Source organism: Sinocyclocheilus grahami, unplaced genomic scaffold (assembly GCF_001515645.1).
Source record: "Sinocyclocheilus grahami isolate Dianchi unplaced genomic scaffold, SAMN03320097.WGS_v1.1 scaffold324.1, whole genome shotgun sequence".
NCBI classification, from domain to species: Eukaryota; Metazoa; Chordata; class Actinopteri; order Cypriniformes; family Cyprinidae; genus Sinocyclocheilus; species Sinocyclocheilus grahami.
This window is the reverse complement of record NW_015505503.1, coordinates 95,382-105,580: the sequence shown is the minus strand read 5'-3', so window position 1 is coordinate 105,580 and position 10,199 is coordinate 95,382. Positions and strand designations below refer to the sequence as shown.

The following is a 10,199-nucleotide window of genomic DNA, read 5'->3' as shown; positions in this document are numbered from 1 at the left end:
TAAAAAAAAAAAAAAAAAAAAAAAAAAAAAAAAACCTAGTATAGAAACCGGCAGAATAAAAGCAAACAAATTCCCAGCTGTGTGAGTGTGTTTTTTCTAAACTAATTTCAATCAAATACACTGTATAAATAACAACAAATCTGAATGAGTATGCAAATATTTGCTTTGAAATGTGGGAAAAAATTAATCCTTTCATCAAACACCGAGCCTGAAGATCCCACATCAAATGTTTACACTGTTTGCCACTCAGATGTTCAACAAGATATAACTAGTAATAAATAAGATGTAAATAATTTAAAAAGAGAGATCAAGCATAGCGTTAGTTCTGGCAGGTCACGTTAGTCAAGCTCGCATCAGCTGACTCTCAGCTGATCCCCATCAACCTATGGGAATACGACACCTATCTAAGCATTCATATATAAGGTCCTGCAGTAGTATCAGCAGTTTTCGCATTGCTCAATAGCTAATTACCCTCCTCCATCCCCAACTCCTCCTCTGTCAGTCAGGATTCAGCCTTCTGATTCTCCTTTGAATCAGACTAATTCTAAAATGTGTACATAACATTATTGAACTTTAACGATATCTGCAATGCATTTATGTTGGTTCTGTTCTGTTTACCCTGGGGGGGTTATTGCTGCTCTCCCTGCTCTCATCCATGCTAGGCTGAATGTATGCGCAGGGAGTTCTTGCCCAGAACAGAACCATACCGCCAATCCAAACCGTATGCTAATTGTCAATCATCTTTGATGATAGTGGTCCTGACAGAAATGCTTTCCCACGCAAAACTCGCCCCTATGATGTAAAAGTGTTGTGGTTTGTTGTCAGGGCATTGCAATGCGATTGCTAAGCTGTTCTGAATGTCTATAGTATATTGCTAGGGTCTGGGCATTGCTAGTTGGAAAATAGCCTGTGATACACCTTCGATACTGTTTCTATGTCTGAAAAGCCATGGCGCTCTCACACAACATCAGTGAAAAATACATCATGGAGCAAAGTCAATCAAACTTCCTGCGAAGGGTCAATTATCAATAGTGTAGTGATGTATGAAGTGAACATCTCACACAGAAGTCACTTTCAAACCAATCATCTTTTGGTCGAGCAAATCCACATGACCAATTTGAGCCCATTGCGAAATATGTGAATCTTGTGGAACCCCCCCCCCCCCCCCCCCAAAAAAAAATTTCACCAAACAATGGTAAATGTGACCACAACTTAAAGGGATAGTTCAGCCAAAAGTGAAAATTCGGTAATCATTTACTCAACCTCAAGTTGTTCCAAACCTGTACGAGTTTCTTTCTTCCTTTGAGCACAAGAAGATATTTTGAAGAATGTTGGTAACCAAACAGTTGCTGGTAGCCACTGACTTCCATAGTATAGAGAAAAAAAAATACTATGGAAGTCAATGGCTTCCAGAAACTGTTTGGTTACATATTTTTCGAAATATCATCTTTTGTGCTCAACAGAAAAAAGAAACTCGTACAGGTTTGGAACAACTTGAGGGTGAGTAAATGATGACAGAATTTTCACTTTTGGCTGAACTATGCCTTTAAGTCTAGAATATTTGCACCCATTTTATCATCTGCCAAGTTAAAATCACAGGTTTGATTGCTTAGAAAAATAAGAGCACACTTCTCAACAAGCTGCATGATTTGAGGTATCATTCTTGTTCGTAGCATAAAACAGTGTGGGACGACTTATGCGCTGTTGTTTAATACTTAGAGTTAGGGGTTTGTTCAAATCACTAACCCTGAACAGTAATGATAGTTAGGCAAGGCATGTTTTAGCAAACACCACTAACAAAAAACTTTGCCTTAAAGAAAAGACCATAACCATGGCATGGTGTTTCTTTGCCATCTCTAAACACCGTCTTTGACTCTCTGACCCTTAAACGAGCCCTCAAAAGCCCATCACTGTCTGGCGCCGGTGCGATGCTCGCAATGATCGGCCAGTTGCTTGGTGACACCTCCGAAAACCTCCACCTCACGGCTGGTCCACGGGACTACATTACCCAGCATCCCCGTGCTGCAGTGGGCAAGAGCAGAGAGCTCTGTGTGTGAAAGCGGCCGGTCCCACATGTTAAAATCAGACAGCTCTCCCACCATAGCCCGCGACGCTTCGAAATGAAGACCACCCATTGAGCTCTGCAGGAGACAGGAAATACACTGTAAATTTTATTTAATTTTTTTCAAAATTGTAAATAAAACAAAGATTACTGGAGTATGTTTTACAATAACACACTATTTCTGTTTTTCTACTTCAAAATTTCACGTTCAATTCAGTGTCTTGCTTAAATAAACAGTCGTTACTTTGCCGTTTCTTTGGAATTGTTTGTGAAATTTACTTGCAGTTTCTGTGTGAAAATGCCAAATTCTTTTCAACAAATGTATTCAGACTGTGCAGCAAATTATAAAAATCATATAACATTTTTTGTAATGTAAAAAAATCATATTAAAAAATCTCATTATTCATTGAAATCAATGGGTGGCTTAGATCTGAATTTTTTAGTAAAACTCCATTTTATTTTTATTTATTTATATTATGAAAGCTATTTAAATTCTATTTTAAAGAAACAAACAAAAACTGATGACTTTGTAGTTGGAATTTCATTGCATCCAGATATTGACTTTCTTGGAAACATAACTTTAAGACAGTTAACTTTAAGCAATCATTGCACCATTACTTTCTAAACAAAAAAAACACCTACAATGAGACAATGACAAAAAAACTTAAATAAATCAGTGTTAATGTGAAATATATATTGTATATACACAAAAATGATTGTCCAAAATGACATTTAAACTTAAACAATGATAAAAAAAAAAAAGCACATTTGACGGTTTCTGAAATAGTGGAATCTTCTTAATTTCAGCTCCAGTGATATTAAAACATTACAGCTTCTTAAAAATGTGATGCAACATTTTAATGTGTCATTTTAAGTGTCTTATATTCCAATATTCATTTTAAAAAATGGTCCCAGAAACATCCACAGATGTATTAGGTAAGCTCAAATCAGCCAGTGATACAGCAATGTAGTACGAACCAGCTCAGAGAATTCCCAGAAAATTCACTTACCAAATGAAACAGCTCTGGAAACATGGTTTTCTTTATAATTTTGTTCATCATAGTCAGTCCATAGCTTAAAAGCACAAACTCAGACTAAATAAAACAACATGAAACATAGGACAACTTTAAGCTCACTAGGTCTAATGAAAGGATAAGTGCACTGGAGTTTCACGAGAGAGGGATGAAGAGGGCAGGTAAAGGAAAGGATAAACAGGCGTGTTTCGGATTTGGTTTGTGTTGATGGTAACTTTTCCATGCTGTGTGAATACCAAATGCTGCTCATCTTGAGCTACCACCGTCTGGCAACCAGTTACAATAGCCAAAATCTGACGTACCTGTTCTTGGCCAAGTATGAGAGTTCCTCCTGGTCGGATGCTGTGACGGGTTGCCAGGTCACTTCCTTCAATCTTTAGTTTGCCCCCTAAGTAGGCATGCCATGATCCAGCTCTCCGGTTCCAACTCACACACATATGCTGCCATCTGCCCATTGTTAAGTTCAGAGATAACGGCGCCACCTACAGGTCAAAAAATATTCAAATTAAAATCCAAACACTGATCCTGAGATCCATGTGCTTGGATAAATCAGAGCAACATGCACTTTGGAAAGAAAGCCTGGCAGATTATCTTACTGTCCACTATTGCAGGTATGAAAAACCTGAATGCGCACAAAACAATTCAATTGCTTTAGCAAACAGTAAGAGCAGTCAGAGGTCAAACTAAGCATCTGTTCATCTTTTACTAAAAACATCCCTTAAAAATGCTAAAAGAATGTATCCTAAAAATGATTTTTCCTTTTAAGGGCTGTTCACACCATGGACTATAACTATAATGATATCTATACGGTTTTATTAATCATTCCAATTATATGAGAATGGGAAAGTCCACACCACAACGATAATGACAAGATTTTTTTTTTCCAGCTAATGAATGATAAAAACATTGACAGCCACTCAGAATACACCCAATATTCCAGTGCTCGAATTTTAAGCATCATACAACATAACTGCAGCATTAAACAGTGTTTATGTAAATGTATCGTCCGCTGGTGTGGATGTTAATATAGTTGTTCTTGAGCCTTTAAGCTAAATATTATGGGTCTATTTCCAATGTGCCGCTTTTCCATTGATTTTATATGTAGTTGATCCTGCAAATGAATCTTCGTGAATTCTTTTGCCAAATGCCGATGGTACACCATAATAAAATAGAGTTTCCAGCACTATAGATTCAATAGAGTCGATTCTAATTAGTGTCAAAAACAACAACAACAAAAAAGCACAAACACTGTAGTCCAACCCTCAAACGAATGGTCTCTTATGTTCCAGTTCTTTGTAATGTATCGAAAACGGCCGCACAACCAGTGTAGTCTGACTCTTTTTAGTTCTTTTATCAAACACATACAGCACAATCAGTGACAATGTCCGAATCCTGAACGAATGAATCTCATGAGCCTGTTCTTTTGATTAAAACACATACAGCACACCACTGAAGTGATTCCTGAACAAACAGTTCCAATTAATCCAACTAATCAACCATGTGAAATATGGCATGTTATTGTTTGTTTATTAATAAACTGCAATTATGGCACGTCTAAAAATACTGTAAAAAGATATGAAAAAGTCTGTATAAAGTAATAATCGCATCATTTAGCAATTAAAATAAATGTCTTTATTCCAAATATTTATCCATTACAAGTATTAAGAGAATTATTCTGAAGAATCAGAATCATTAAATTCTTCACAATTCCGGTCCCTGTCTGTCAAATTTGATTCTGTGATGCTCTACCTCATTATTAATGATGAGCTCAATGGGCCCATGAACCAACTGCTGAAGCACAAATTCGTGGCTCTGGTCAGAAACAGCATAAGAAACTGCTGTTCCCAAGATGCTTTTCGCAGGCTTGATCCACATGCAGGCAGTCAGAGCGGGGATGGCTGGGATTTCCTGCTTTACGATGGCATACATGGAAGAGCTGCGTACAGGGAATGAGAGCCTGTAACCCTCTGGAAACTTGTTCTCAGAGAGACCTGTGAGAAAAATGTGAGAAATAGAAACAAGAGAAACAACAAAAAATATAAGCTGCTTTTAAACCATAGAGCTTAAAGGGATAGTTCACCCAAAAATGAAAATGTGATGTTTATCTGCTTACCCCCAGGGCATCCAAGATGTAGGTGACTTTGTTTCTTCAGTAGAACACAAAGATTTTTAGCTCAAACGTTGCAGTCTGTCAGTCATATAATGGAAGTGAATGGGAATCATGGCTTTGAGAGTAAAAAAAAACATACACAAACAAAACCAAATTAAACCCTGCGGCTCGTGACGATACATTGATGTGTAAAGACACGAAACGATCGGTCTGTGCAAGAAACTGAACAGTATTTATATTGTTTTTTACCTCTGATGCACTGCAATGTCTGAACTGTCCTGAGCACGTCCGGAGCACGTCCTCACAGCCGGCGTGTGACACATCTTCTTCTTCTTGCTTTATGGCGGATCGCAGACTTATAAGTGTATTACCACCACCTATCTCTCAAATGGACCATTGACACTCCTAATTGAGATTGTAGATAGAGTGTCAATGGTCCATTTGAGAGATAGGTGGCGGTAATGCACATATAACTGTAATGCAGGACAGTTCAGACATTACCGTAAATCAGAGGTAAAAAACAATATAAATACTGTTCAGTTTCTTGCACAGACCGATCATTTCATGTCTTTACACATCAATGTATCGTCACAAGCCGCAGGATTTAATTTGGTTTTGTTTGTGTAAGTTTTTTTTTACTCTCAATGCTCAATTCCTATTCACTTCCATTATATGACTGACAGACTGCAACGATTTGAGTTAAAAATCTTCGTTTGTGTTCTACTGAAGAAACAAAGTCACCTACATCTTGGATGCCCTGGGGGTAAGAAGATAAACATCAAATTTTCATTTTTGGGTGAACCATCCCTTTAACTTGTTTTGAACTCAGAACATTCCTTTAATTAATTATTATAATTCATTTATATTATACATTCCTTTGTCCAACCGCAAAATTAAATTCTTTCATCATTTACTTAGTGTTATGTTGTTTCAAAACTGTAAAGTAGATATTTTAGAGAATGCTGGGAGCCAAACCACAATGGAGCCCACTGACTGCCATTGTACTGACCAATAAATAAATGAATAAATAAATATAAACAAAAAACACTGCGGCACTCAACACTTAAAATATTTTCCTTTATATTCCACAGGAGAAAGAAGAAAGTCATACAGTTTTGGAACAAAATATAAGGGTGAGTAAACACAGTTGTCATTTTTGGTTGAACTATCACTTTAAGAAGCTCTTGGTAAAATCAGTCTTTTTAATCAATATTTCTTCCAGCAGTAAATCCGACCTCTGCCTCACCTTTCTCCAGGCTGCTTATCCGCTGGTGTACAGTGTCCAGCCCGTACTCAATATGCACTTGATGTTTCTGTGTCTCTTTCCGCAGTGCTTTCCTCTCCTCCTCCAGCAGTTTTATCTTTCTCTTCAGTTCTCCTTCCAGATCCTCCAATCTTCTCTGTGCAGCTGCCATTGGCATACGAGTAGCACCTGCTGCTTTCTGTGAGCTTGTGTCTGTGTGATTGAACGCTGGTGGTGCCATTTCAGACTGTAAACAAGACAGTAATCATATGACATTTTACTTTAATAGCATGTAAAATCAATATTTTGACTATTTGATGTTCCTGTCATGTGCATAGTGACATAAGAACCACATTAATTCATTTTTTTATACACATAAATGCAAGCTTTTATTTCTCAAAGTACAATTATTAACCTATTTTCAGGTGTAACTGTTACGCATCATGCAATATACTGCAATAAACCAAACCCTGCTCAAATGTAAGATTTCATGATGCATCATATCAGGCTGGATGTTGAAAGAGATATTTCACCCAAAAGGCAAATTCTGTCATCATTTACTCAAGGGGTTCCAAACCTGTATTCGTTTTTTCCCCCTGCTGAATACAAAAGAAGAAATTTTGAAAAATGTTGGTAACCAAACAGTTTCTGGTCCCTATTGTCTTCCATAGTATTTTTTCCATACTATGGAAGTCAATGGGAACCAGCAACTGTTTGGTGTCAAAATATCTTCTTTTGTGTTTAGAAGAAGAAAGAAACTCATACATGTTTAGAACAACTTGAGGGTGAGTAAATGATGATAGAATTTGTGTTTTTGGGTGAACTAACCCTTTAAGGAGGCCAATTACAAAGCATCACAGCACAGTACTTCCCCAGTTGCATGCAATAACAAATTCTATCCTATTCTATTGTGGGATAACCTCAAAGTTATCTGTGCCAGCAAGCTTGCAGAGCTGTCATGCACAGCTGCAGGAGTCCATAATATGCTTTTAGTGGAGTGTATCATGTTTCGCATCTCTCCCCTGATGTCACACATGCTGTAGTCACTGATTGGAGAACACTAAAAATAGGCTATTCGTAGTTTACACTCTGAAATATAACTACTATTTACCATTTTATTTTATTTTTAAGTAAAAAATAGGTTATTTACTACCGTTATGCTATTAACCGATCTAACCCAAATCTAATGATAAATCAGGGCACAGGCGTGCGATCGCGAGATTCCTGTAGCATTCCTGTAGGATTCTTGTAGGATTACTGTGGTATTCCTGTAGCATTCCTGTGTGATTCCTGTAGGATTTCTGTGAGATTCCTGTAGCATGCCTGTAGGATTTCTGTGGTATTCCAGTAGCATTCCTGTGTGATTCCTGTAGGATTTCTGTGAGATTCCTATAGGATTTCTGTGAGATTCCTGTAGCATTCCTGTATGATTCCTGTAGGATTCCTGTGAGATTCCTGTAGCATTCCTGTAGGATTTCTGTGAGATTCCTGTAGCATTCCTGTAGGATTTCTGTGAGATTCCTGTAGCATTCCTGTATGATTCCTGTAGGATTTCTGTGAGATTCCTGTAGCATTCCTGTATGATTCCTGTAGGATTTCTGTGAGATTCCTGTAGCATTCCTGTGTGATTCCTGTAGGATTTCTGTGAGATTCCTGTAGCATTCCTGTATGATTCCTGTAGGATTTCTGTGAGATTCCTGTAGCATTCCTGTATGATTCCTGTAGGATTTCTGTGAGATTCCTGTGTGATTCCTGTAGCATGATCACAAAAATCCTGTGGGATCCTACAGGACCTTGCAGGTGTGCAAGTCCTGCATGATTTTTCCTTCAGGAATGCCTGCAGGATTTTTTTGTAAGGGCGTACGTGAGCTGAAACGCAAACTACTCACAGGAGAGATGAAGTTTATGAGTTCTGCAGCACATATACCTACATCTTCAAAACAGCAAATATAAGGCTCCTATCATACTATTCGTGTTTATCAACAGGTCAGACAGTAGCCCATCTAACATTCAGCACCAGCTTTATTCATAAACAGGTTAATGATGCACGCTCACTTAAATTATTCAAATTGCTTTTTTAAATAAACATTTCTTAAATTAATGTATTTAATGTTGATATTTTGAGGTGCTTAAAACAACTGTGCAGCGACTGAGAAACAAAGAAAGTCTCATTAAAAGAAGTCTCATTAAATGGTTTGTTCTTTGAAAAAATAAATTGTAAAAAAAAAATTCGTCAAATAAAAGAGTGTGACAACAAACATGCAGGGAGCCATTTTGTTGTCACGTGACTATCATTTTATAAAACAAATTGACATATTTTGACATTTAAAAAGCACGATTAAGGACAAATAGAGCAACTGTAGGAAAATCTTATTCATGACTTTTAAAAAATTACATTATTAATATAACAATTCACAAATATTTGACCTTAACTGTTTTTAACTGAATGTTTTTTAATGTATTTATTTTTTTTAGAAAAAATGGTATAGGCTAAATGTTTTTAAAAAATGTGAAACTCACATGATTGCAAACACAATGGCTTTCCCAATTGTAGCATCTCTTATTTGTTATCGATAAAACTGTTGATTCTCTCCCACATATTCTCGACCACCTCGTTAAATACCTCATTTATAAGGTCTCGAGCCTTCCTTACCTCTAGTTTCTCAATGCGGTCTTTCATCTGAGTTATGGCATGCACCAGCTCCTCCATCACATGAGTGGTCCGCATCGAGGACCCCGCGTCGTCCCGCATCATGACTTGCTCCTTATTCTCTTTTCGCGCATCCCCAAGTCCCGCGCTCCGTTCCGAGACCTTCCGTCCCTTCAAGCCACTCTCGCATTCCGAAAGCTTTCCCGTTAGGGCCCGTATGGTTCTCTGATCCGTGAGGATCTCATCCTTCTGCTGTAGGACGGTCTGCTGGAGCTCCTCGGCGGTGGTGCGGAGGGACCCCCAGTCCTCTCCCGCGTATAACGACTGGTCGTCCGCTTGTTGCTGCAAGTTTTTCGGGTTGCACTCACCGGCGGGGACAGGGGTGCAGATGAGTCTACTGTAAGTGACCTGCTGCGCGCTGCCTCCGGTCCCTAGTCCCGTTAAACCGTAGAAGGTTGGCGCCTCCGGTCCTCCTCGTTCCCTACTGGTCGCATCAGTGCCGTGAAGAGCGTCCAGCGGTCCTGCTCGGGCGACGGACCCGGTAGAAAACGCCTTCCCGGTTGTGCCCGGTGAGAGTGAATGGTTGTCAGCCAGGGGCTGCGCTGCGGCCGCGGATGCCGGCGGAGATCCGCTGTGAACCGCGGCGATGATGCATATAACCGCTCCGATAAACGCCACCATCCCGGCGGCCAGAATGACAACGATGAACTTCAGGGTGGCGGTTAAAAAAATCAGTAATGATAAGAAACAAAAGATAAAGGGGAGCTAGAGACCTTAAGAGTCAATTAAGTGCATCAATAAATTCCTCGAAATCAACAGCTTTTCCTCTGTAACGTGCCTGTCCACCCGCAGGACGCGTCTCTCTATATCTCCATCTCGGTATTAACGTGGGGACAACTAGAGGTGGGGGTTTAGCTCACACATCAGTGGTGGGCTGCACTTGCGAGGGAGGTGGAGGCAGCACCCGCCTCATGTCAGACCAATGTGAGCAAGACTTCATTTAACTTATAGTCTGAAAAAAAAATACCTGGAGTGCTTAGGAAAGCAAGTATGCAGGATACAAGATAGGGGTCTGCCTCTCTAATCCATATAGGGAGACT

At 39.0% G+C, this 10,199-nt stretch overlaps 1 protein-coding gene across 1 annotated transcript; it reads right to left on the bottom strand.

The window, feature by feature from the left end:
- Nucleotides 1-1,505: 1,505 nt before the first annotated feature.
- LOC107602322 (neuronal pentraxin-2-like) lies at nucleotides 1,506-9,971 on the bottom strand. The gene is made up of 5 exons (XM_016294784.1): nucleotides 9,103-9,971; nucleotides 6,453-6,696; nucleotides 4,846-5,087; nucleotides 3,399-3,578; nucleotides 1,506-2,141 (listed from the first exon to the last, which is right to left on the bottom strand). The coding sequence occupies exons 1-5, from the start codon at nucleotides 9,778-9,780 to the stop codon at nucleotides 1,908-1,910; spliced, it is 1,578 nt and encodes a 525-aa protein (XP_016150270.1). The 5' UTR covers nucleotides 9,781-9,971; the 3' UTR covers nucleotides 1,506-1,907.
- Nucleotides 9,972-10,199: the final 228 nt, after the last annotated feature.

Excerpts from the sequence above, each read along its gene's own strand:
- LOC107602322 (XM_016294784.1), bottom strand. The coding sequence starts at position 9,780 with ATGGTGGCGTTTATCGGAGCGGTTATATGCATCATCGCCGCGGTTCAC. Across the intron at positions 6,697-9,102 it reads ACCGCATTGAGAAACTAGAG|TCTGAAATGGCACCACCAGC; the intron begins GTAAGGAAGGCT and ends TCTTGTTTACAG. Across the intron at positions 2,142-3,398 it reads TCATACTTGGCCAAGAACAG|AGCTCAATGGGTGGTCTTCA; the intron begins GTACGTCAGATT and ends TGTCTCCTGCAG.